The 27,361-nt window shown below is 43.8% G+C and overlaps 2 protein-coding genes across 2 annotated transcripts; both read right to left on the minus strand.

Moving 5' to 3' along the window:
- Positions 1–14,922: 14,922 nt before the first annotated feature.
- On the minus strand, positions 14,923–15,540 carry LOC121589550. Its single transcript, XM_041908546.1, has 2 exons — positions 15,443–15,540; positions 14,923–15,340 (listed from the first exon to the last, which is right to left on the minus strand). Exons 1-2 carry the CDS (start codon positions 15,479–15,481, stop codon positions 15,068–15,070), a joined length of 312 nt encoding a protein of 103 aa, XP_041764480.1. The 5' UTR covers positions 15,482–15,540; the 3' UTR covers positions 14,923–15,067.
- A 10,903-nt stretch (positions 15,541–26,443) lies between these two features.
- Positions 26,444–27,061, minus strand: LOC121589551. Its single transcript, XM_041908547.1, has 2 exons — positions 26,964–27,061; positions 26,444–26,861 (listed from the first exon to the last, which is right to left on the minus strand). Exons 1-2 carry the CDS (start codon positions 27,000–27,002, stop codon positions 26,589–26,591), a joined length of 312 nt encoding a protein of 103 aa, XP_041764481.1. The 5' UTR covers positions 27,003–27,061; the 3' UTR covers positions 26,444–26,588.
- Between the last annotated feature and the right edge of the window lie 300 nt (positions 27,062–27,361).

The following is a 27,361-nucleotide window of genomic DNA, read 5'->3' on the forward strand; positions in this document are numbered from 1 at the left end:
TCGACATAGTGTTGATTCACTATTGGCGAAAGCGCTAAAGGGTATTTGTCCTTTAAACGTAATGCATTGCTGTTCTTTGCCGCTTGCGCACATGATGGTGAGCATGTCGAACCGAATGTCATTACTTGCATTACGTATGTATCGGGTTTGCGGTCTTCGCATTCCCTCCACAAAAAACGCTGCGCATCTTGGTCTTCTTTTCTAATTTGTACCTGGTGGAACATTTCTTTGATGTCTCCACAGATGGCGAACTTTCCTTCCCGAAAACTCACAAGTATTCCGAAAAGTGATGTTGTGCTGTCTGGGCCTGCCAATAAGGCCGAGTTAAGGTATTCCCCTCCTACCTTAGCGGCCGCATCAAATACGAGCCTTGGTTTTGGAGGTGTTTTGTTTTTATTTACCACGATGAAGTGCGGTAGGTAAAATGTATGGGATGGCTTTATGTTTACCTCCCAGGGTTGAAGCTTTCTAGCGTAACCCTTTTCGACATATTCGTTGAATGTCTTAATCGCCCATGCCTTTAGCTCCGGTTCCCTATTTAGTTTCTTTTCAATGCCAATCAACCTTGACATAGCATTGTCGAGACTGTTCGGAAATTTATGCGTATCTTTTTTCCACAAAAGTCCAACTTCGTATCTTCCATTTTTAAACTTTAGGGTTTTTTCTAAAACCTCTTTAGCTCTTTTTTCTTCAAATGATTCGGGTAACTGCGCTACTGGCTTAACCCCGAAATCTTTTATTGAAAAATAATCGGACATCATTTTACGTAATTCATCCATTTCCTGAACCATCAGTGAAAAGTGTGTACCGACTTCGTTAAGCGGTTTTCCATGAATTATCCAGCCAAGACGGGCAAGCGAGGCAATAGGTTCCCCTGGTTTGCCGACCTTGTGCTTTAACCCTAATAGCAGATGATTATGCTCAACGCCGATAATCATGGAAGGCCTTACTCCTTGTAGGTTTTTAATTGGAAGATTCTTTAGGTGTGGATATTGCTTGCTTAATTCCGAGTAATTAAACGTTTGAGTTGGTAACATCAGATTCTTAATAGTTCTGACACCCTTCAAGGTGTACCCTTTCTTGGTCACCCCCTTGATTCTCACTTGTACGCTTTGGCTGTCCTCATGATTGGACTGCTGTTCTTGTGTCCAGATTAATTGAAGCGGTCTCTTTTCTCCCTGTAATGACAGTGAGTCCGCCACATCTGAATCTAACAAGGTAAGCGATGATCCCGTATCTAAAAAGGCATGTGTCGCGACGGACTTGTCATTGTTTATCAGTGTTACCGGAACTACTTGATACAACGTGGACGATACCGGTTCTACGACGTGGTGGTTATTTAAACCTTCTTGATTTAAACCCTCGCGCGGAGGCGTGTTATCGGATAAGTTGGTGTCGTGAAGCATTCTATGATGCTTCTTTACGCAACCTTTAATTCCGCATTCGCGCGCCTTTCGGCACTCAGCTGCCTTGTGGGTATTTGAACTCAAACAACCCAGACATAACTGTTTATTAATGGCTATTTTCAGCCGTTCAGAAATGCTCTGATTTACAAGGGCGTAACATCGAGTTGTCTCGTGTCCCTTATTGCAAACTAGGCAACGTTTATTGTTAAACCTGTTTGGCTGTTCCTTACGTCCACTCGTTTGTGGTACGGGATTAGGCGATCCCTTTTGCCCAAGGGTTTCGCTCGTTCTAGGAGAAAATGTTTTTTGCATTTTTCCCGAATTGTGAACGTGAAGATTCCCTCTATCGGAATGCTCTTGTGCGTGCATCGTGTTCATCATTTCCTGTTCGATAGCATATGGCTTAAGCCATTCAGTCAAGTCAGTTATAGTCAGCACGTCCATCTCGGATTTTGCTTGATTTAAATACTTCATGCGATCCATCTTGATGTTGTAAAGAAGTTTCGCGGTTAACTCGATAACTAACCTATGGTCCTCTACGTATCTAGGCATATTCATGAGCCTTGCTGCCAGCACGAGTTTGTTTAGTGCCTTTACCATGTCCGACACGATTGTTTTCGAGTCCTTTTTTAATTTGTGCAAATCTGCCAATAATTCTGAGTAAACCAAAGATGGTCCACCATAGGCCGTTTCTAAGCTTTTCATGATTTCCTTGACATTTTCCGATTCCATTATCAGTTGCCGTACATTATCCAATGCGGCGCCGTACAAGGATTGTCTCAAACGGGTTAAATTTTCCAAATTGGTGAATTTACCCTCTTCGCTCGTATCGTCGAACGTTTTCTTAAAAAATGCCCATTCCTTTGGACTTCCTCCAAATTTAGGTAACGGCATTAAAGACTGGCGTCTTAAGATTGTCTCAGTATGAGACGATTCCTTTTGGGCCATTAGATTCGCTACAACCTGCATCAGTTTCTGCATTTGTTTGTTCGAATTTGCCTGACTCAGGGCTAGTTGGCCTAAGGCAACTTCCAACAAATCTTCCTTTTCGTCAACCGAGGTGCTAGCACTTTCTTGACGAATAGAATGAAGATTAAGTTTTTCTTTCCTAATCTCAGTGCATTGGATACAGAACCATACATCTGTAGGTTTTTTATCCAACTTTGCACATGCGAGATGGAATTGTCTTTCGCAATCAGTGCAAGCGATTATATGCCGCACATCTCCATCCTGTTCCGTACACAGGCGGCAGCGGCCGTTTGGATTTGAAACGAAATATTTCGACATTTTGGACAAATCAAATGATTTCCGAGTTGAAATATTTCGTAAGTTTTAATTGAATAATAATTGGAACGACTCACCTGGATTCAAGTTTGCTTACTTGAATACCTGTTTTGTTGTTATGACTTTCGGTGATTCAGCGGACGCGTTCCCTTGTAAAGATGTTGTTACAGGAGCTTCCTACTCCAGGCAAAATTTGCAGCGGGCTCGTAGTTATTTCGAATGAATCTGCGATGATCTTAAATGCTTGATGAATCAGCGATGAATTTGCGTTCTCGGTTGACCGAGTCGTGCTGATTGCACTTTTGTAGGACCTTTTGTCCTCCCGCTATCTCTTGATGCGGTGTTCGATGCTCGATTTGTTTCGTAAATCGGCTTAGATCAGCTAATATCTGCACTAGCTGTTTTCTTCGGAGTCGTTTTTAACTATTTTCGAGGTAATAGTTATTTGACGATTTACCCTTCGTGGGACTATTCTCCGATTTGCGTGTGTCGTCAGATGGCTTTCTTTCACTCACGCTACGACTGTGGAGCTTCGTAGCATTTTTCCTTTACGCGTTACAACACTTGCCCTTGAAACGCTTCCGGAAACTATTGTTCATAAAAGCACTGCTAGTTAACTGCCTTTGCACTTTAACACTGCACTTGCACTTTAACTGAACTGCTGTTCTTTTGGCGACAGCACACCGTTTGCGAGAATTCGCTCTTAGAGTTGTATTTGCGCGTTAATACACCTCCTCTCTGGAGCCACCATGTAAAACTTCGAGGCGTTTACAAAACCTTTTTTGGCTCGATCAGACGATAGATCGAGTCCGTTGCCAACGCGCTGGCAGTACCACCTTTTAAAGACGAGGAAAAAAAGAACTTCCGACACTGACACACAGATCTTTTCTCAATTCAGAAATAGCAAGTGTTTATTCAGAATCAAAATGAATTCTTATATACTATTCTTCTATTGTGGAAAGGTTATTTTATCTTCCTTTTACGCATATGTTCGTGTCGCTAGCCTGTTCCCTTTTCGCCACGCCTACGCATTCTTCTGAGAGGTTTTCTGGTTCTGTTTTATGTCAAGCATTATCCTGAAGGAAATGTGATCCCTTTTTTTATTGCTTTCTCTGGTGAGAACAAATTGTTGCATTGATTGCAGGCGTTGTGGTTTTCCCTTTTTGGCGTGACTGTACCTAACACTTGAATTCTGTGGTGCATGTTCCGGATGTATTGCATCATTGACAAATACTTGAACTTATTACTTTCGAATTCATGATCTGGTTAATGTTATTAACGCATCTACGTTTGAGTGATTTAGGTTTAACAATTTTACGGTCGTGAGAAAAATGGATGTAGATTTTTTCTACGCTTCTAAGGAATTGGTCTAGCTTGGCACACATGCATGCTGTAATCCTAAGTTAACCGTTATAGGTTCGAAATGAATTGAAGTAATGGACTGCTAAAAAATGCAAGTCAAAAACCAGATGGCCCTACTTGAAGGGTTTAGGATAACATTATGTTTGTCTCCTTGATGGTACGTCTGTTCTCGAGTACTTTTAAACTATCGTATTTTAGTCTATTTTATGGTTAGAAGGAAATATAAAAACTCTGGATTGTCGCGTTCTCAACATTCCGCCCCTCGTAAAACTGCTAGTTTTACCAGATTCACGCGACTGGTAGTACATCGTGGAGACATTATTGTTAATCGGGTAATGTGTGTTCTAATCTGCTCTATATATCGCTCACCTAGAGTTTAATTTCATCAGTTCAAAGAGGTTTCGTTGCGCTGGTGTGATGCTTTGCGCGATGACGTGTGATGTTTGCGTGGTATTTACGGCGTTTGGTTCTTCGGGCGTTAGTTCTTCTCTGGCTGCAGTTTGGTTGCTTCTACATTCTATTTGGTTTGGGTGAGCGGCGCGCCAACCGTACGTTGGTTGATTCTCCGGTGCAACTCGATTGTGATGTTGACGATCGCTGGTTAAATTGTTGCGTCCTTCGTCGTTGACATACGTTTGTTGCCTATTGTGGCTGCGGTGCGATAGAAAGTTGGTTAATGAATCCCAGAAGGCTGCTAGCAGCTGCCAACCATAGCCATATATTTCGAATAATATTCTGCCGTGTATTATGGTGTCTATAATGAATTTTAGCGCTTTTGCTATTATGTAAATACCCAGCGCTGTTGATGTTACATTTCCTAGCCACGTAGACCAATTTATGAGTTTTTTCCAATATTTGTTAAATGCTTCGTTTACGACCTTTTCAGATATAAGCGATTCGAATCTAAACCATTGAAGATTTGGATGTTGACCTGCTATCATTTTGTATAATACTGAAGTCGCTATTTTTCTGTCCCCTTGTTCGTACACCATTTCCTTCATTTTCTTGAGACTTTCAATACGTACACACCACTTTCCATTAGGCTCGGTAGTGGTGTATAGGACCATGTTGTGACGATGTCTGTGTTTATTTGTTGCAGCGCGGTGGTTTCCCTGATACCATGATCAATGTTATACCATCTTCCACTCATTAGGAATTTTGCGGGTAACAGCGATGTGCAAGCTATTTGATTACCCCGGTTTTGGAGTATTCTTGTAACTGGAGCCATAAACATGGATTTGTTGTTGTAGTTTACTGGTACTTCTTGATAGCAATCTTCTCTTTTTTCATAAGTGACGTAAACCGGTCTGCATTCTAGCACGTATAATGCTTCTGCTGCTACTACTGCGGTATAGCCAGATCGTTTAACTAGCGTAGAAACGAATTCGCTTGGGTTTAGTCGAGCTAAGGTCAGTTTTGTTTCCATGAGTGCCTTATCGATTTTGCACATTTCGGTCATTACAGTTGCGTAAACGTCGTTCAATTTTTGGCCAAGGTAGCTTTCAACAAGCGTTATTTTAGAATTGAAATAAGTGAATAAGTCTAAATTCTATCGTTATAATCGTCGACATAGTGTTGATTCACTATTGGCGAAAGCGCTAAAGGGTATTTGTCCTTTAAACGTAATGCATTGCTGTTCTTTGCCGCTTGCGCACATGATGGTGAGCATGTCGAACCGAATGTCATTACTTGCATTACGTATGTATCGGGTTTGCGGTCTTCGCATTCCCTCCACAAAAAACGCTGCGCATCTTGGTCTTCTTTTCTAATTTGTACCTGGTGGAACATTTCTTTGATGTCTCCACAGATGGCGAACTTTCCTTCCCGAAAACTCACAAGTATTCCGAAAAGTGATGTTGTGCTGTCTGGGCCTGCCAATAAGGCCGAGTTAAGGTATTCCCCTCCTACCTTAGCGGCCGCATCAAATACGAGCCTTGGTTTTGGAGGTGTTTTGTTTTTATTTACCACGATGAAGTGCGGTAGGTAAAATGTATGGGATGGCTTTATGTTTACCTCCCAGGGTTGAAGCTTTCTAGCGTAACCCTTTTCGACATATTCGTTGAATGTCTTAATCGCCCATGCCTTTAGCTCCGGTTCCCTATTTAGTTTCTTTTCAATGCCAATCAACCTTGACATAGCATTGTCGAGACTGTTCGGAAATTTATGCGTATCTTTTTTCCACAAAAGTCCAACTTCGTATCTTCCATTTTTAAACTTTAGGGTTTTTTCTAAAACCTCTTTAGCTCTTTTTTCTTCAAATGATTCGGGTAACTGCGCTACTGGCTTAACCCCGAAATCTTTTATTGAAAAATAATCGGACATCATTTTACGTAATTCATCCTTTTCCTGAACCATCAGTGAAAAGTGTGTACCGACTTCGTTAAGCGGTTTTCCATGAATTATCCAGCCAAGACGGGCAAGCGAGGCAATAGGTTCCCCTGGTTTGCCGACCTTGTGCTTTAACCCTAATAGCAGATGATTATGCTCAACGCCGATAATCATGGAAGGCCTTACTCCTTGTAGGTTTTTAATTGGAAGATTCTTTAGGTGTGGATATTGCTTGCTTAATTCCGAGTAATTAAACGTTTGAGTTGGTAACATCAGATTCTTAATAGTTCTGACACCCTTCAAGGTGTACCCTTTCTTGGTCACCCCCTTGATTCTCACTTGTACGCTTTGGCTGTCCTCATGATTGGACTGCTGTTCTTGTGTCCAGATTAATTGAAGCGGTCTCTTTTCTCCCTGTAATGACAGTGAGTCCGCCACATCTGAATCTAACAAGGTAAGCGATGATCCCGTATCTAAAAAGGCATGTGTCGCGACGGACTTGTCATTGTTTATCAGTGTTACCGGAACTACTTGATACAACGTGGACGATACCGGTTCTACGACGTGGTGGTTATTTAAACCTTCTTGATTTAAACCCTCGCGCGGAGGCGTGTTATCGGATAAGTTGGTGTCGTGAAGCATTCTATGATGCTTCTTTACGCAACCTTTAATTCCGCATTCGCGCGCCTTTCGGCACTCAGCTGCCTTGTGGGTATTTGAACTCAAACAACCCAGACATAACTGTTTATTAATGGCTATTTTCAGCCGTTCAGAAATGCTCTGATTTACAAGGGCGTAACATCGAGTTGTCTCGTGTCCCTTATTGCAAACTAGGCAACGTTTATTGTTAAACCTGTTTGGCTGTTCCTTACGTCCACTCGTTTGTGGTACGGGATTAGGCGATCCCTTTTGCCCAAGGGTTTCGCTCGTTCTAGGAGAAAATGTTTTTTGCATTTTTCCCGAATTGTGAACGTGAAGATTCCCTCTATCGGAATGCTCTTGTGCGTGCATCGTGTTCATCATTTCCTGTTCGATAGCATATGGCTTAAGCCATTCAGTCAAGTCAGTTATAGTCAGCACGTCCATCTCGGATTTTGCTTGATTTAAATACTTCATGCGATCCATCTTGATGTTGTAAAGAAGTTTCGCGGTTAACTCGATAACTAACCTATGGTCCTCTACGTATCTAGGCATATTCATGAGCCTTGCTGCCAGCACGAGTTTGTTTAGTGCCTTTACCATGTCCGACACGATTGTTTTCGAGTCCTTTTTTAATTTGTGCAAATCTGCCAATAATTCTGAGTAAACCAAAGATGGTCCACCATAGGCCGTTTCTAAGCTTTTCATGATTTCCTTGACATTTTCCGATTCCATTATCAGTTGCCGTACATTATCCAATGCGGCGCCGTACAAGGATTGTCTCAAACGGGTTAAATTTTCCAAATTGGTGAATTTACCCTCTTCGCTCGTATCGTCGAACGTTTTCTTAAAAAATGCCCATTCCTTTGGACTTCCTCCAAATTTAGGTAACGGCATTAAAGACTGGCGTCTTAAGATTGTCTCAGTATGAGACGATTCCTTTTGGGCCATTAGATTCGCTACAACCTGCATCAGTTTCTGCATTTGTTTGTTCGAATTTGCCTGACTCAGGGCTAGTTGGCCTAAGGCAACTTCCAACAAATCTTCCTTTTCGTCAACCGAGGTGCTAGCACTTTCTTGACGAATAGAATGAAGATTAAGTTTTTCTTTCCTAATCTCAGTGCATTGGATACAGAACCATACATCCGTAGGTTTTTTATCCAACTTTGCACATGCGAGATGGAATTGTCTTTCGCAATCAGTGCAAGCGATTATATGCCGCACATCTCCATCCTGTTCCGTACACAGGCGGCAGCGGCCGTTTGGATTTGAAACGAAATATTTCGACATTTTGGACAAATCAAATGATTTCCGAGTTGAAATATTTCGTAAGTTTTAATTGAATAATAATTGGAACGACTCACCTGGATTCAAGTTTGCTTACTTGAATACCTGTTTTGTTGTTATGACTTTCGGTGATTCAGCGGACGCGTTCCCTTGTAAAGATGTTGTTACAGGAGCTTCCTACTCCAGGCAAAATTTGCAGCGGGCTCGTAGTTATTTCGAATGAATCTGCGATGATCTTAAATGCTTGATGAATCAGCGATGAATTTGCGTTCTCGGTTGACCGAGTCGTGCTGATTGCACTTTTGTAGGACCTTTTGTCCTCCCGCTATCTCTTGATGCGGTGTTCGATGCTCGATTTGTTTCGTAAATCGGCTTAGATCAGCTAATATCTGCACTAGCTGTTTTCTTCGGAGTCGTTTTTAACTATTTTCGAGGTAATAGTTATTTGACGATTTACCCTTCGTGGGACTATTCTCCGATTTGCGTGTGTCGTCAGATGGCTTTCTTTCACTCACGCTACGACTGTGGAGCTTCGTAGCATTTTTCCTTTACGCGTTACAACACTTGCCCTTGAAACGCTTCCGGAAACTATTGTTCATAAAAGCACTGCTAGTTAACTGCCTTTGCACTTTAACACTGCACTTGCACTTTAACTGAACTGCTGTTCTTTTGGCGACAGCACACCGTTTGCGAGAATTCGCTCTTAGAGTTGTATTTGCGCGTTAATACACCTCCTCTCTGGAGCCACCATGTAAAACTTCGAGGCGTTTACAAAACCTTTTTTGGCTCGATCAGACGATAGATCGAGTCCGTTGCCAACGCGCTGGCAGTACCACCTTTTAAAGACGAGGAAAAAAAGAACTTCCGACACTGACACACAGATCTTTTCTCAATTCAGAAATAGCAAGTGTTTATTCAGAATCAAAATGAATTCTTATATACTATTCTTCTATTGTGGAAAGGTTATTTTATCTTCCTTTTACGCATATGTTCGTGTCGCTAGCCTGTTCCCTTTTCGCCACGCCTACGCATTCTTCTGAGAGGTTTTCTGGTTCTGTTTTATGTCAAGCATTATCCTGAAGGAAATGTGATCCCTTTTTTTATTGCTTTCTCTGGTGAGAACAAATTGTTGCATTGATTGCAGGCGTTGTGGTTTTCCCTTTTTGGCGTGACTGTACCTAACACTTGAATTCTGTGGTGCATGTTCCGGATGTATTGCATCATTGACAAATACTTGAACTTATTACTTTCGAATTCATGATCTGGTTAATGTTATTAACGCATCTACGTTTGAGTGATTTAGGTTTAACAATTTTACGGTCGTGAGAAAAATGGATGTAGATTTTTTCTACGCTTCTAAGGAATTGGTCTAGCTTGGCACACATGCATGCTGTAATCCTAAGTTAACCGTTATAGGTTCGAAATGAATTGAAGTAATGGACTGCTAAAAAATGCAAGTCAAAAACCAGATGGCCCTACTTGAAGGGTTTAGGATAACATTATGTTTGTCTCCTTGATGGTACGTCTGTTCTCGAGTACTTTTAAACTATCGTATTTTAGTCTATTTTATGGTTAGAAGGAAATATAAAAACTCTGGATTGTCGCGTTCTCAACATTCCGCCCCTCGTAAAACTGCTAGTTTTACCAGATTCACGCGACTGGTAGTACATCGTGGAGACATTATTGTTAATCGGGTAATGTGTGTTCTAATCTGCTCTATATATCGCTCACCTAGAGTTTAATTTCATCAGTTCAAAGAGGTTTCGTTGCGCTGGTGTGATGCTTTGCGCGATGACGTGTGATGTTTGCGTGGTATTTACGGCGTTTGGTTCTTCGGGCGTTAGTTCTTCTCTGGCTGCAGTTTGGTTGCTTCTACATTCTATTTGGTTTGGGTGAGCGGCGCGCCAACCGTACGTTGGTTGATTCTCCGGTGCAACTCGATTGTGATGTTGACGATCGCTGGTTAAATTGTTGCGTCCTTCGTCGTTGACATACGTTTGTTGCCTATTGTGGCTGCGGTGCGATAGAAAGTTGGTTAATGAATCCCAGAAGGCTGCTAGCAGCTGCCAACCATAGCCATATATTTCGAATAATATTCTGCCGTGTATTATGGTGTCCATAATGAATTTTAGCGCTTTTGCTATTATGTAAATACCCAGCGCTGTTGATGTTACATTTCCTAGCCACGTAGACCAATTTATGAGTTTTTTCCAATATTTGTTAAATGCTTCGTTTACGACCTTTTCAGATATAAGCGATTCGAATCTAAACCATTGAAGATTTGGATGTTGACCTGCTATCATTTTGTATAATACTGAAGTCGCTATTTTTCTGTCCCCTTGTTCGTACACCATTTCCTTCATTTTCTTGAGACTTTCAATACGTACACACCACTTTCCATTAGGCTCGGTAGTGGTGTATAGGACCATGTTGTGACGATGTCTGTGTTTATTTGTTGCAGCGCGGTGGTTTCCCTGATACCATGATCAATGTTATACCATCTTCCACTCATTAGGAATTTTGCGGGTAACAGCGATGTGCAAGCTATTTGATTACCCCGGTTTTGGAGTATTCTTGTAACTGGAGCCATAAACATGGATTTGTTGTTGTAGTTTACTGGTACTTCTTGATAGCAATCTTCTCTTTTTTCATAAGTGACGTAAACCGGTTTGCATTCTAGCACGTATAATGCTTCTGCTGCTACTACTGCGGTATAGCCAGATCGTTTAACTAGCGTAGAAACGAATTCGCTTGGGTTTAGTCGAGCTAAGGTCAGTTTTGTTTCCATGAGTGCCTTATCGATTTTGCACATTTCGGTCATTACAGTTGCGTAAACGTCGTTCAATTTTTGGCCAAGGTAGCTTTCAACAAGCGTTATTTTAGAATTGAAATAAGTGAATAAGTCTAAATTCTATCGTTATAATCGTCGACATAGTGTTGATTCACTATTGGCGAAAGCGCTAAAGGGTATTTGTCCTTTAAACGTAATGCATTGCTGTTCTTTGCCGCTTGCGCACATGATGGTGAGCATGTCGAACCGAATGTCATTACTTGCATTACGTATGTATCGGGTTTGCGGTCTTCGCATTCCCTCCACAAAAAACGCTGCGCATCTTGGTCTTCTTTTCTAATTTGTACCTGGTGGAACATTTCTTTGATGTCTCCACAGATGGCGAACTTTCCTTCCCGAAAACTCACAAGTATTCCGAAAAGTGATGTTGTGCTGTCTGGGCCTGCCAATAAGGCCGAGTTAAGGGATTCCCCTCCTACCTTAGCGGCCGCATCAAATACGAGCCTTGGTTTTGGAGGTGTTTTGTTTTTATTTACCACGATGAAGTGCGGTAGGTAAAATGTATGGGATGGCTTTATGTTTACCTCCCAGGGTTGAAGCTTTCTAGCGTAACCCTTTTCGACATATTCGTTGAATGTCTTAATCGCCCATGCCTTTAGCTCCGGTTCCCTATTTAGTTTCTTTTCAATGCCAATCAACCTTGACATAGCATTGTCGAGACTGTTCGGAAATTTATGCGTATCTTTTTCCACAAAAGTCCAACTTCGTATCTTCCATTTTTAAACTTTAGGGTTTTTTCTAAAACCTCTGTTCAGGCAAGCCCTGTCACTTCATATCGTGCTTAACGAAACACGAACAGTCTTCGTTCAATTTCGAGTGTTCGGCTCGATCGAGTAGTTTATAAATAACAGTGAATGTCGTAAATAAAGCTCTCTTTCAATTTTGCTACACAACGAATAACTGCTGGTAAATATTAATGGTTTGAACGTTACACCGAAACGCGGAAAATAAATTATCCGAAATAGTGAGATTAAACATTGGTGCCTTGACCAGGATTAAGACGAATCTGGTTTTCTAAATCTTAATTATTCTCGCGATAATCACTGTTTGCGCGCGTGTAACTGTGCTTTAGTCGCCTCACAATCGACCAAGTTCACTGTGTCCGCGAAATTTAGCGTTTTTTGTCAAACCGCACTATGACTGCTCCGATAAACGTTTTGTCGTCCAGAAGGACAGTGTTACTAGCAGTATTGGCTAAGCACGAAAAGTTTTTGGCCGAATTTGACCCGGAACGGGATGCAATCGAAATCAATATTCGCATTGCAAGGGTCCAGAAGCTTTCCGTTGATTTGGAAGCAATTCAGGCCAAATTGGAAGATGCAGCGGCCACCGAGGAAGTGATAAGTCACAATGCCGCGTTACGAGACGATTTCGGCTCGCGTTTGATACGCCTTGAAGCCCATTTGAAGGCTAAACGGGTGCACGTTCCGCGATCCGCAAGCACAACGCCAAACACCAACCCGTTGGCAGGTATAAAGCTTCCCACCATCTCACTTCCTGAGTTCGATGGTGATTACATGCAATGGCTCACGTATAGGGACACTTTTGAGGGATTAATTCACGAAAATATGGAACTACCACCGATACAAAAGTTTCATTATTTACGAGCTTCCGTGAAAGGCGAGGCCGCAAAGGTGATCGAAGCAATCACGATTAGCGCAGCCAATTACGAGCTAGCATGGCAAATGCTCACCGAAAGATACTCGAATGAGTATTTATTAAAGAAACGGCATCTTCAAGCACTTTTTGGTATGGCCACCGTTAAGAAGGAGAGTGCATCAACCCTTCACCATCTTGTGGACGAGTTCGAGCGTCACAAGAAAACTCTCAATCATCTAGGCGAAAAAACGGAGGCATGGAGCTGCTTGTTAGAACACTTAATGTGCACAAAATTGCCTACCTCCACATTAAGAGATTGGGAGGAAAATGCCTCAACTAGCCAAAATCCTAGTTACGAAGGATTAATCGCATTTTTACAGCGCCGTATGCGAGTGTTGGAAACCTTACAGGTAAACATTACCGAAGCTCCCTCTACCGTGAACCAAACGCACTATGCACATAAACATGCTCCGCCTATGCGCTTAGCAAGCTTTCCGTCAACATCACACGACACACGCACATGCCCTTTATGCCACTCCGATCACAACTTATCGAAATGCCCGCGTTTCATGCAAATGTCACCGGAGGAACGGTACCGAAACACAATGACACTGAAATTGTGCTTGAATTGTTTGCGCGACAATCACCGTGTGCGTGATTGCTCATCGCAATACAAGTGCAGACACTGCAATTCAACACACCACTCGCTTTTACACTCTTCACAAAATTACGGCACATTTTCCACTGCGAACACGTCAGCTGCGCAAAATGCTTCCGTACACAACACACACAACACAGACGATCACACGGCAAACACGCAACGCACTTATGCAGCAGCATTGAGGCAAACTACGGAACAAGTTCTGCTTCAAACTGCACTGGTAAATATTGTTGATGCGCATGGCATAATGCATCCTGCACGCGCACTTTTAGATAGTGCCTCCCAGCCAGATTTGATGAGTAGCCGTTTTGCTAATCGGCTAGGTATCAAATCGGGCACGGTCGACATCACACTGATTGGTGCTGGTCAATCGGCCACCCCGGTGCGGAAATCGATGCGCACCACGGTATCTTCCAGAACGAGCCCTTATGCAATTAATGTTGAGTTTTTGATAGTCGAGAAGCTTATTGCTGATTTGCCCGCACATGATGTGTCCACCAGTGGCTGGAAATTACCGCCACATATTATGTTCGCCGACCCCCATTTCGAGAAGTCGGCACCGATCGACATTATTCTCGGTGCCCGGCACTATCACACGTTCTTTGTAAGCGGGGCGCAATATAAAATGTCATCAAATCTCCCAGTCCTGATGGAGAGCGTATTCGGCTGGGTCGTGAGTGGATCCGCATCTACCTCTCAGCCAGCAACATCCAATACTTTTCATACTTCATCCGTGGTGTGCATGGTTTCACTAGAAGAATCAATAGAGCGTTTCTGGAAAGTAGAAGAACTACAGGTTAACGATGGCTATTCTCCTGAGGATCGCAAATGTGAGCAATTTTACAAGGATACAACACAGCGAGACAAAGCTGGTCGTTATCTGGTATGCTTACCTAAACAAGCAGACTTCGATGATAAGCTTGGCCTTTCGAAGGCAGCAGCATTAAGGCGTTTTAGTTTGCTAGAAAGGAGGTTAGAACGAGATCAAAAGGTAAAAGCGGCGTACCATGATTTTATGCGTGAGTATCTGGAGCTTGGGCACATGTCACGCATAAAAAACCCCTCCGACGACGAACGCGCGTATTATCTGCCTCACCATCCCGTGTTCAAAGCCGCTAGCTCCACAACAAAGGTTCGCGTGGTATTTGATGGTTCAGCTAAGACGTCCACCGGCTTTTCGCTAAACGATGCGTTATGCGTCGGTCCTGTCGTGCAGGACGATCTGCTCGACATAATTTTGCGCTTCCGCACATATAAAGTAGCCGTTGTTGGAGATATTGCAAAAATGTATCGACAAGTATTGCTTCATCCTAACGACCGGAAATTTGTACGCATTTGCTTTCGATTTTCGCCTCACTCGCCAATCGAATATTTTGAGCTGAATACAGTTACCTATGGCTTAGCCCCCTCATCATTCTTAGCAACCAGAACATTGCTGCAGCTTGCAAACGATGAGGGCGACTCTTGTCCCAATGCTTCAGCTGCTTTGAAAGCTAATTTCTACGTTGACGATTTCATCGGTGGTGCTGATTCCATCGAAAATGCTCGCCAGTTACGAATCGAGCTTTCTCAATTGCTCGCCAAAGGCGGCTTCGAGCTGCGAAAGTGGACATCCAATCAGCTCGAGGTGCTCGCCGGTTTAAATGCGGATCAAATCGGCACACAGTCAGCGCGGCAATTCTTACCACACGAGACGGTAAAGGCTCTTGGTGTTTCATGGGAGCCAGAGCATGACGTTTTATCTTTCGAATCCGCAATATCCAGTGATGTGTCCATTCCGACAAAGCGATCCATTCTATCTAACGTAGCTCGCATGTTCGATCCGCTGGGCCTGATCTCCCCGATTGTCATTCGGGCCAAGATGATGATGCAGGAATTATGGTTGCAGAAAGCTGGTTGGGACGAGTATGTTCCAGATACTATCTGTAAGAAATGGAAAGCAATACAACAGGATTGGCAGCTCATCTCTGAATTCAAGGTTAGTCGTTATGCGCTTCTACCTGGTGCGCGTATTCAGCTACATACCTTCTGTGATGCATCGGAAGCAGCATATGGAGCCTGCATTTATGCGCGTTGTGAAGGCGAAAGTGGGCAGATACGCATAACGTTGCTTTCTTCCAAATCGCGTGTGGCACCGCTCAAGCGCGTCACACTGCCCCGCCTTGAACTATGCGCTGCTGTATTAGGAGCACACTTGCATCACCGGGTAAAGAAGGCGATGGGGATCAACGTTGCAGAGTCTTTCTTTTGGTCGGATTCCACCATCACCTTAACCTGGATCAGCGCCACACCCAACACATGGGCAACGTTTGTGGCTAACCGGGTATCTGAAGTGCAGCATTACTCACACCCGCGGCAGTGGAGACATGTACCCGGCGCGTCTAATCCTGCTGATCTGGTTTCACGAGGCACGTCAGCCGCTGATTTCCTGAAAAGCAAACTGTGGAGCTTCGGTCCGGATTGGCTATCTTTGCCCGCTTCCATCTGGCCCAACTCTAACCCAGAACCAGCCAACGAAACGAATCTAGAGATTCGCCAGGTGAGTGCTGCCGTTGTACACACAACCACTAATCACCCTTGGTTTGCGTTGTGTTCTAGCTACAAGCGATTGCTGCGTATCGTATCATACTGCATTCGCTTCACACGTAACGCTAAGGAAAAGGCACGCACTCAGCGAACAGCAGCACAGCACCCCGCACCTTTAATCGTCACACCCGAGTACATGGAAGCAGCAAACACTGTGTTAAGCCGCCTAGCACAGCAGGATGCATTTTCAGCTGAACTCGGGCAGCTCAAAAAGGGAAACGAAGTGATGAAGCAATCACCTTTACGTGCACTAAGTCCATTCCTTGACGAACAAGGGATTATCCGTGTAGGGGGGCGTTTACGGCTATCTCAACTTCCCTACCAAGCGAAGCACCCTGTTTTGCTTCCCAAGAAACATCCGTTCGCGCAATTGATCGCAAAGTATCAACACGAGGAGCTTCGTCATGGAGGAGGAAGGCTGCTCTTATCTCGAATTCGCGAAGAGTTTTGGCCGTTAGATGGAAGGCATCTTGTTAAGCACATTGTGCAAAATTGTTTTCGGTGCATTCGACAGCGACCGACACTTGAACAGCAACAACTTGGACAGCTTCCAGCGCAGCGCATCACTCCCAGCCGGCCTTTTAGTGTTACCGGAGTGGATTACGCCGGTCCATTATACCTGAAGCCAGCCCATAAACGAGCCGCTCCGGGAAAATGCTACCTCTGCGTGTTTGTTTGTTTTTCCACTAAGGCCGTACACTTGGAGCTGGTAAGTGATCTAACTACTGCTGGTTTTTTAGCTGCATTACACAGATTCACAGCACGACGCGGTTTACCGGCACACATACACTCGGACAACGGGAAAAACTTCGAAGGCGCGGCGAGGGAGCTTCACGAGCTGTTCGAAATGTTTCGCGATGAACAGCAGCTACATCTAATTGTGACAGATTGCACTAACCGCGGTATCAATTGGCACTTCACCCCTCCCAAGACACCACACTTCGGCGGATTGTGGGAAGCAGCTGTGAAGACCGCCAAGCGACACCTTTTTCGGCAGTTAGGCAGCACGCGACTATCCTACGAAGGCTACACAACGGTCCTACACCAGATTGAGGCGGCGATGAACTCGCGGCCTCTCCTACCTATGTCAGACGACCCTAACGATATATCGGCACTTACCCCAGTGCATTTCCTCGTGGGCACATCGATGCATGCTGTCCCCGAGCCGGACTACACCCACCTTCGTTCCTGCACCCTCAGCGACTTGCAGAAGTGGCAAGTAATGGTGCAACGCTTCTGGAAACACTGGACGACGGAATACCTGCAAGAGATGCAACGCGATAACACCATGGCGAAGAGGAACGACAGCATCTTACCTGGCAGACTGGTCATTCTGAAGGACGATTTCCTCCCCCCAACACGTTGGCCACTCGCACGTATCGTACATGTGCACACCGGAGACGACAAGCTGACACGGGTAGTAACACTGAAAACATCAAAAGGTATCGTAACTCGTCCGATAACAAAAATTTGTATCTTACCTGTGGCAGAGGCCGACGAGAGCACATGCACATAATTTCCGTTTATTTTGATTGTTTTTGTTTGGATTGTTGACATTCATCAAGGGGGGGAGGATGTTCAGGCAAGCCCTGTCACTTCATATCGTGCTTAACGAAACACGAACAGTCTTCGTTCAATTTCGAGTGTTCGGCTCGATCGAGTAGTTTATAAATAACAGTGAATGTCGTAAATAAAGCTCTCTTTCAATTTTGCTACACAACGAATAACTGCTGGTAAATATTAATGGTTTGAACGTTACACCGAAACGCGGAAAATAAATTATCAAAATAGTGAGATTAAACAACCTCTTTAGCTCTTTTTTCTTCAAATGATTCGGGTAACTGCGCTACTGGCTTAACCCCGAAATCTTTTATTGAAAAATAATCGGACATCATTTTACGTAATTCATCCATTTCCTGAACCATCAGTGAAAAGTGTGTACCGACTTCGTTAAGCGGTTTTCCATGAATTATCCAGCCAAGACGGGCAAGCGAGGCAATAGGTTCCCCTGGTTTGCCGACCTTGTGCTTTAACCCTAATAGCAGATGATTATGCTCAACGTCGATAATCATGGAAGGCCTTACTCCTTGTAGGTTTTTAATTGGAAGATTCTTTAGGTGTGGATATTGCTTGCTTAATTCCGAGTAATTAAACGTTTGAGTTGGTAACATCAGATTCTTAACAGTTCTGACACCCTTCAAGGTGTACCCTTTCTTGGTCACCCCCTTGATTCTCACTTGTACGCTTTGGCTGTCCTCATGATTGGACTGCTGTTCTTGTGTCCAGATTAATTGAAGCGGTCTCTTTTCTCCCTGTAATGACAGTGAGTCCGCCACATCTGAATCTAACAAGGTAAGCGATGATCCCGTATCTAAAAAGGCATGTGTCGCGACGGACTTGTCATTGTTTATCAGTGTTACCGGAACTACTTGATACAACGTGGACGATACCGGTTCTACGACGTGGTGGTTATTTAAACCTTCTTGATTTAAACCCTCGCGCGGAGGCGTGTTATCGGATAAGTTGGTGTCGTGAAGCATTCTATGATGCTTCTTTACGCAACCTTTAATTCCGCATTCGCGCGCCTTTCGGCACTCAGCTGCCTTGTGGGTATTTGAACTCAAACAACCCAGACATAACTGTTTATTAATGGCTATTTTCAGCCGTTCAGAAATGCTCTGATTTACAAGGGCGTAACATCGAGTTGTCTCGTGTCCCTTATTGCAAACTAGGCAACGTTTATTGTTAAACCTGTTTGGCTGTTCCTTACGTCCACTCGTTTGTGGTACGGGATTAGGCGATCCCTTTTGCCCAAGGGTTTCGCTCGTTCTAGGAGAAAATGTTTTTTGCATTTTTCCCGAATTGTGAACGTGAAGATTCCCTCTATCGGAATGCTCTTGTGCGTGCATCGTGTTCATCATTTCCTGTTCGATAGCATATGGCTTAAGCCATTCAGTCAAGTCAGTTATAGTCAGCACGTCCATCTCGGATTTTGCTTGATTTAAATACTTCATGCGATCCATCTTGATGTTGTAAAGAAGTTTCGCGGTTAACTCGATAACTAACCTATGGTCCTCTACGTATCTAGGCATATTCATGAGCCTTGCTGCCAGCACGAGTTTGTTTAGTGCCTTTACCATGTCCGACACGATTGTTTTCGAGTCCTTTTTTAATTTGTGCAAATCTGCCAATAATTCTGAGTAAACCAAAGATGGTCCACCATAGGCCGTTTCTAAGCTTTTCATGATTTCCTTGACATTTTCCGATTCCATTATCAGTTGCCGTACATTATCCAATGCGGCGCCGTACAAGGATTGTCTCAAACGGGTTAAATTTTCCAAATTGGTGAATTTACCCTCTTCGCTCGTATCGTCGAACGTTTTCTTAAAAAATGCCCATTCCTTTGGACTTCCTCCAAATTTAGGTAACGGCATTAAAGACTGGCGTCTTAAGATTGTCTCAGTATGAGACGATTCCTTTTGGGCCATTAGATTCGCTACAACCTGCATCAGTTTCTGCATTTGTTTGTTCGAATTTGCCTGACTCAGGGCTAGTTGGCCTAAGGCAACTTCCAACAAATCTTCCTTTTCGTCAACCGAGGTGCTAGCACTTTCTTGACGAATAGAATGAAGATTAAGTTTTTCTTTCCTAATCTCAGTGCATTGGATACAGAACCATACATCCGTAGGTTTTTTATCCAACTTTGCACATGCGAGATGGAATTGTCTTTCGCAATCAGTGCAAGCGATTATATGCCGCACATCTCCATCCTGTTCCGTACACAGGCGGCAGCGGCCGTTTGGATTTGAAACGAAATATTTCGACATTTTGGACAAATCAAATGATTTCCGAGTTGAAATATTTCGTAAGTTTTAATTGAATAATAATTGGAACGACTCACCTGGATTCAAGTTTGCTTACTTGAATACCTGTTTTGTTGTTATGACTTTCGGTGATTCAGCGGACGCGTTCCCTTGTAAAGATGTTGTTACAGGAGCTTCCTACTCCAGGCAAAATTTGCAGCGGGCTCGTAGTTATTTCGAATGAATCTGCGATGATCTTAAATGCTTGATGAATCAGCGATGAATTTGCGTTCTCGGTTGACCGAGTCGTGCTGATTGCACTTTTGTAGGACCTTTTGTCCTCCCGCTATCTCTTGATGCGGTGTTCGATGCTCGATTTGTTTCGTAAATCGGCTTAGATCAGCTAATATCTGCACTAGCTGTTTTCTTCGGAGTCGTTTTTAACTATTTTCGAGGTAATAGTTATTTGACGATTTACCCTTCGTGGGACTATTCTCCGATTTGCGTGTGTCGTCAGATGGCTTTCTTTCACTCACGCTACGACTGTGGAGCTTCGTAGCATTTTTCCTTTACGCGTTACAACACTTGCCCTTGAAACGCTTCCGGAAACTATTGTTCATAAAAGCACTGCTAGTTAACTGCCTTTGCACTTTAACACTGCACTTGCACTTTAACTGAACTGCTGTTCTTTTGGCGACAGCACACCGTTTGCGAGAATTCGCTCTTAGAGTTGTATTTGCGCGTTAATACACCTCCTCTCTGGAGCCACCATGTAAAACTTCGAGGCGTTTACAAAACCTTTTTTGGCTCGATCAGACGATAGATCGAGTCCGTTGCCAACGCGCTGGCAGTACCACCTTTTAAAGACGAGGAAAAAAAGAACTTCCGACACTGACACACAGATCTTTTCTCAATTCAGAAATAGCAAGTGTTTATTCAGAATCAAAATGAATTCTTATATACTATTCTTCTATTGTGGAAAGGTTATTTTATCTTCCTTTTACGCATATGTTCGTGTCGCTAGCCTGTTCCCTTTTCGCCACGCCTACGCATTCTTCTGAGAGGTTTTCTGGTTCTGTTTTATGTCAAGCATTATCCTGAAGGAAATGTGATCCCTTTTTTTATTGCTTTCTCTGGTGAGAACAAATTGTTGCATTGATTGCAGGCGTTGTGGTTTTCCCTTTTTGGCGTGACTGTACCTAACACTTGAATTCTGTGGTGCATGTTCCGGATGTATTGCATCATTGACAAATACTTGAACTTATTACTTTCGAATTCATGATCTGGTTAATGTTATTAACGCATCTACGTTTGAGTGATTTAGGTTTAACAATTTTACGGTCGTGAGAAAAATGGATGTAGATTTTTTCTACGCTTCTAAGGAATTGGTCTAGCTTGGCACACATGCATGCTGTAATCCTAAGTTAACCGTTATAGGTTCGAAATGAATTGAAGTAATGGACTGCTAAAAAATGCAAGTCAAAAACCAGATGGCCCTACTTGAAGGGTTTAGGATAACATTATGTTTGTCTCCTTGATGGTACGTCTGTTCTCGAGTACTTTTAAACTATCGTATTTTAGTCTATTTTATGGTTAGAAGGAAATATAAAAACTCTGGATTGTCGCGTTCTCAACATTCCGCCCCTCGTAAAACTGCTAGTTTTACCAGATTCACGCGACTGGTAGTACATCGTGGAGACATTATTGTTAATCGGGTAATGTGTGTTCTAATCTGCTCTATATATCGCTCACCTAGAGTTTAATTTCATCAGTTCAAAGAGGTTTCGTTGCGCTGGTGTGATGCTTTGCGCGATGACGTGTGATGTTTGCGTGGTATTTACGGCGTTTGGTTCTTCGGGCGTTAGTTCTTCTCTGGCTGCAGTTTGGTTGCTTCTACATTCTATTTGGTTTGGGTGAGCGGCGCGCCAACCGTACGTTGGTTGATTCTCCGGTGCAACTCGATTGTGATGTTGACGATCGCTGGTTAAATTGTTGCGTCCTTCGTCGTTGACATACGTTTGTTGCCTATTGTGGCTGCGGTGCGATAGAAAGTTGGTTAATGAATCCCAGAAGGCTGCTAGCAGCTGCCAACCATAGCCATATATTTCGAATAATATTCTGCCGTGTATTATGGTGTCCATAATGAATTTTAGCGCTTTTGCTATTATGTAAATACCCAGCGCTGTTGATGTTACATTTCCTAGCCACGTAGACCAATTTATGAGTTTTTTCCAATATTTGTTAAATGCTTCGTTTACGACCTTTTCAGATATAAGCGATTCGAATCTAAACCCTTGAAGATTTGGATGTTGACCTGCTATCATTTTGTATAATACTGAAGTCGCTATTTTTCTGTCCCCTTGTTCGTACACCATTTCCTTCATTTTCTTGAGACTTTCAATACGTACACACCACTTTCCATTAGGCTCGGTAGTGGTGTACAGGACCATGTTGTGACGATGTCTGTGTTTATTTGTTGCAGCGCGGTGGTTTCCCTGATACCATGATCAATGTTATACCATCTTCCACTCATTAGGAATTTTGCGGGTAACAGCGATGTGCAAGCTATTTGATTACCCCGGTTTTGGAGTATTCTTGTAACTGGAGCCATAAACATGGATTTGTTGTTGTAGTTTACTGGTACTTCTTGATAGCAATCTTCTCTTTTTTCATAAGTGACGTAAACCGGTTTGCATTCTAGCACGTATAATGCTTCTGCTGCTACTACTGCGGTATAGCCAGATCGTTTAACTAGCGTAGAAACGAATTCGCTTGGGTTTAGTCGAGCTAAGGTCAGTTTTGTTTCCATGAGTGCCTTATCGATTTTGCACATTTCGGTCATTACAGTTGCGTAAACGTCGTTCAATTTTTGGCCAAGGTAGCTTTCAACAAGCGTTATTTTAGAATTGAAATAAGTGAATAAGTCTAAATTCTATCGTTATAATCGTCGACATAGTGTTGATTCACTATTGGCGAAAGCGCTAAAGGGTATTTGTCCTTTAAACGTAATGCATTGCTGTTCTTTGCCGCTTGCGCACATGATGGTGAGCATGTCGAACCGAATGTCATTACTTGCATTACGTATGTATCGGGTTTGCGGTCTTCGCATTCCCTCCACAAAAAACGCTGCGCATCTTGGTCTTCTTTTCTAATTTGTACCTGGTGGAACATTTCTTTGATGTCTCCACAGATGGCGAACTTTCCTTCCCGAAAACTCACAAGTATTCCGAAAAGTGATGTTGTGCTGTCTGGGCCTGCCAATAAGGCCGAGTTAAGGGATTCCCCTCCTACCTTAGCGGCCGCATCAAATACGAGCCTTGGTTTTGGAGGTGTTTTGTTTTTATTTACCACGATGAAGTGCGGTAGGTAAAATGTATGGGATGGCTTTATGTTTACCTCCCAGGGTTGAAGCTTTCTAGCGTAACCCTTTTCGACATATTCGTTGAATGTCTTAATCGCCCATGCCTTTAGCTCCGGTTCCCTATTTAGTTTCTTTTCAATGCCAATCAACCTTGACATAGCATTGTCGAGACTGTTCGGAAATTTATGCGTATCTTTTTCCACAAAAGTCCAACTTCGTATCTTCCATTTTTAAACTTTAGGGTTTTTTCTAAAACCTCTGTTCAGGCAAGCCCTGTCACTTCATATCGTGCTTAACGAAACACGAACAGTCTTCGTTCAATTTCGAGTGTTCGGCTCGATCGAGTAGTTTATAAATAACAGTGAATGTCGTAAATAAAGCTCTCTTTCAATTTTGCTACACAACGAATAACTGCTGGTAAATATTAATGGTTTGAACGTTACACCGAAACGCGGAAAATAAATTATCCGAAATAGTGAGATTAAACATTGGTGCCGTGACCAGGATTAAGACGAATCTGGTTTTCTAAATCTTAATTATTCTCGCGATAATCACTGTTTGCGCGCGTGTAACTGTGCTTTAGTCGCCTCACAATCGACCAAGTTCACTGTGTCCGCGAAATTTAGCGTTTTTTGTCAAACCGCACTATGACTGCTCCGATAAACGTTTTGTCGTCCAGAAGGACAGTGTTACTAGCAGTATTGGCTAAGCACGAAAAGTTTTTGGCCGAATTTGACCCGGAACGGGATGCAATCGAAATCAATATTCGCATTGCAAGGGTCCAGAAGCTTTCCGTTGATTTGGAAGCAATTCAGGCCAAATTGGAAGATGCAGCGGCCACCGAGGAAGTGATAAGTCACAATGCCGCGTTACGAGACGATTTCGGCTCGCGTTTGATACGCCTTGAAGCCCATTTGAAGGCTAAACGGGTGCACGTTCCGCGATCCGCAAGCACAACGCCAAACACCAACCCGTTGGCAGGTATAAAGCTTCCCACCATCTCACTTCCTGAGTTCGATGGTGATTACATGCAATGGCTCACGTATAGGGACACTTTTGAGGGATTAATTCACGAAAATATGGAACTACCACCGATACAAAAGTTTCATTATTTACGAGCTTCCGTGAAAGGCGAGGCCGCAAAGGTGATCGAAGCAATCACGATTAGCGCAGCCAATTACGAGCTAGCATGGCAAATGCTCACCGAAAGATACTCGAATGAGTATTTATTAAAGAAACGGCATCTTCAAGCACTTTTTGGTATGGCCACCGTTAAGAAGGAGAGTGCATCAACCCTTCACCATCTTGTGGACGAGTTCGAGCGTCACAAGAAAACTCTCAATCATCTAGGCGAAAAAACGGAGGCATGGAGCTGCTTGTTAGAACACTTAATGTGCACAAAATTGCCTACCTCCACATTAAGAGATTGGGAGGAAAATGCCTCAACTAGCCAAAATCCTAGTTACGAAGGATTAATCGCATTTTTACAGCGCCGTATGCGAGTGTTGGAAACCTTACAGGTAAACATTACCGAAGCTCCCTCTACCGTGAACCAAACGCACTATGCACATAAACATGCTCCGCCTATGCGCTTAGCAAGCTTTCCGTCAACATCACACGACACACGCACATGCCCTTTATGCCACTCCGATCACAACTTATCGAAATGCCCGCGTTTCATGCAAATGTCACCGGAGGAACGGTACCGAAACACAATGACACTGAAATTGTGCTTGAATTGTTTGCGCGACAATCACCGTGTGCGTGATTGCTCATCGCAATACAAGTGCAGACACTGCAATTCAACACACCACTCGCTTTTACACTCTTCACAAAATTACGGCACATTTTCCACTGCGAACACGTCAGCTGCGCAAAATGCTTCCGTACACAACACACACAACACAGACGATCACACGGCAAACACGCAACGCACTTATGCAGCAGCATTGAGGCAAACTACGGAACAAGTTCTGCTTCAAACTGCACTGGTAAATATTGTTGATGCGCATGGCATAATGCATCCTGCACGCGCACTTTTAGATAGTGCCTCCCAGCCAGATTTGATGAGTAGCCGTTTTGCTAATCGGCTAGGTATCAAATCGGGCACGGTCGACATCACACTGATTGGTGCTGGTCAATCGGCCACCCCGGTGCGGAAATCGATGCGCACCACGGTATCTTCCAGAACGAGCCCTTATGCAATTAATGTTGAGTTTTTGATAGTCGAGAAGCTTATTGCTGATTTGCCCGCACATGATGTGTCCACCAGTGGCTGGAAATTACCGCCACATATTATGTTCGCCGACCCCCATTTCGAGAAGTCGGCACCGATCGACATTATTCTCGGTGCCCGGCACTATCACACGTTCTTTGTAAGCGGGGCGCAATATAAAATGTCATCAAATCTCCCAGTCCTGATGGAGAGCGTATTCGGCTGGGTCGTGAGTGGATCCGCATCTACCTCTCAGCCAGCAACATCCAATACTTTTCATACTTCATCCGTGGTGTGCATGGTTTCACTAGAAGAATCAATAGAGCGTTTCTGGAAAGTAGAAGAACTACAGGTTAACGATGGCTATTCTCCTGAGGATCGCAAATGTGAGCAATTTTACAAGGATACAACACAGCGAGACAAAGCTGGTCGTTATCTGGTATGCTTACCTAAACAAGCAGACTTCGATGATAAGCTTGGCCTTTCGAAGGCAGCAGCATTAAGGCGTTTTAGTTTGCTAGAAAGGAGGTTAGAACGAGATCAAAAGGTAAAAGCGGCGTACCATGATTTTATGCGTGAGTATCTGGAGCTTGGGCACATGTCACGCATAAAAAACCCCTCCGACGACGAACGCGCGTATTATCTGCCTCACCATCCCGTGTTCAAAGCCGCTAGCTCCACAACAAAGGTTCGCGTGGTATTTGATGGTTCAGCTAAGACGTCCACCGGCTTTTCGCTAAACGATGCGTTATGCGTCGGTCCTGTCGTGCAGGACGATCTGCTCGACATAATTTTGCGCTTCCGCACATATAAAGTAGCCGTTGTTGGAGATATTGCGAAAATGTATCGACAAGTATTGCTTCATCCTAACGACCGGAAATTTGTACGCATTTGCTTTCGATTTTCGCCTCACTCGCCAATCGAATATTTTGAGCTGAATACAGTTACCTATGGCTTAGCCCCCTCATCATTCTTAGCAACCAGAACATTGCTGCAGCTTGCAAACGATGAGGGCGACTCTTGTCCCAATGCTTCAGCTGCTTTGAAAGCTAATTTCTACGTTGACGATTTCATCGGTGGTGCTGATTCCATCGAAAATGCTCGCCAGTTACGAATCGAGCTTTCTCAATTGCTCGCCAAAGGCGGCTTCGAGCTGCGAAAGTGGACATCCAATCAGCTCGAGGTGCTCGCCGGTTTAAATGCGGATCAAATCGGCACACAGTCAGCGCGGCAATTCTTACCACACGAGACGGTAAAGGCTCTTGGTGTTTCATGGGAGCCAGAGCATGACGTTTTATCTTTCGAATCCGCAATATCCAGTGATGTGTCCATTCCGACAAAGCGATCCATTCTATCTAACGTAGCTCGCATGTTCGATCCGCTGGGCCTGATCTCCCCGATTGTCATTCGGGCCAAGATGATGATGCAGGAATTATGGTTGCAGAAAGCTGGTTGGGACGAGTATGTTCCAGATACTATCTGTAAGAAATGGAAAGCAATACAACAGGATTGGCAGCTCATCTCTGAATTCAAGGTTAGTCGTTATGCGCTTCTACCTGGTGCGCGTATTCAGCTACATACCTTCTGTGATGCATCGGAAGCAGCATATGGAGCCTGCATTTATGCGCGTTGTGAAGGCGAAAGTGGGCAGATACGCATAACGTTGCTTTCTTCCAAATCGCGTGTGGCACCGCTCAAGCGCGTCACACTGCCCCGCCTTGAACTATGCGCTGCTGTATTAGGAGCACACTTGCATCACCGGGTAAAGAAGGCGATGGGGATCAACGTTGCAGAGTCTTTCTTTTGGTCGGATTCCACCATCACCTTAACCTGGATCAGCGCCACACCCAACACATGGGCAACGTTTGTGGCTAACCGGGTATCTGAAGTGCAGCATTACTCACACCCGCGGCAGTGGAGACATGTACCCGGCGCGTCTAATCCTGCTGATCTGGTTTCACGAGGCACGTCAGCCGCTG

Source organism: Anopheles merus, chromosome 2R (genome assembly GCF_017562075.2).
Source record: "Anopheles merus strain MAF chromosome 2R, AmerM5.1, whole genome shotgun sequence".
NCBI lineage: Eukaryota > Metazoa > Arthropoda > Insecta > Diptera > Culicidae > Anopheles > Anopheles merus.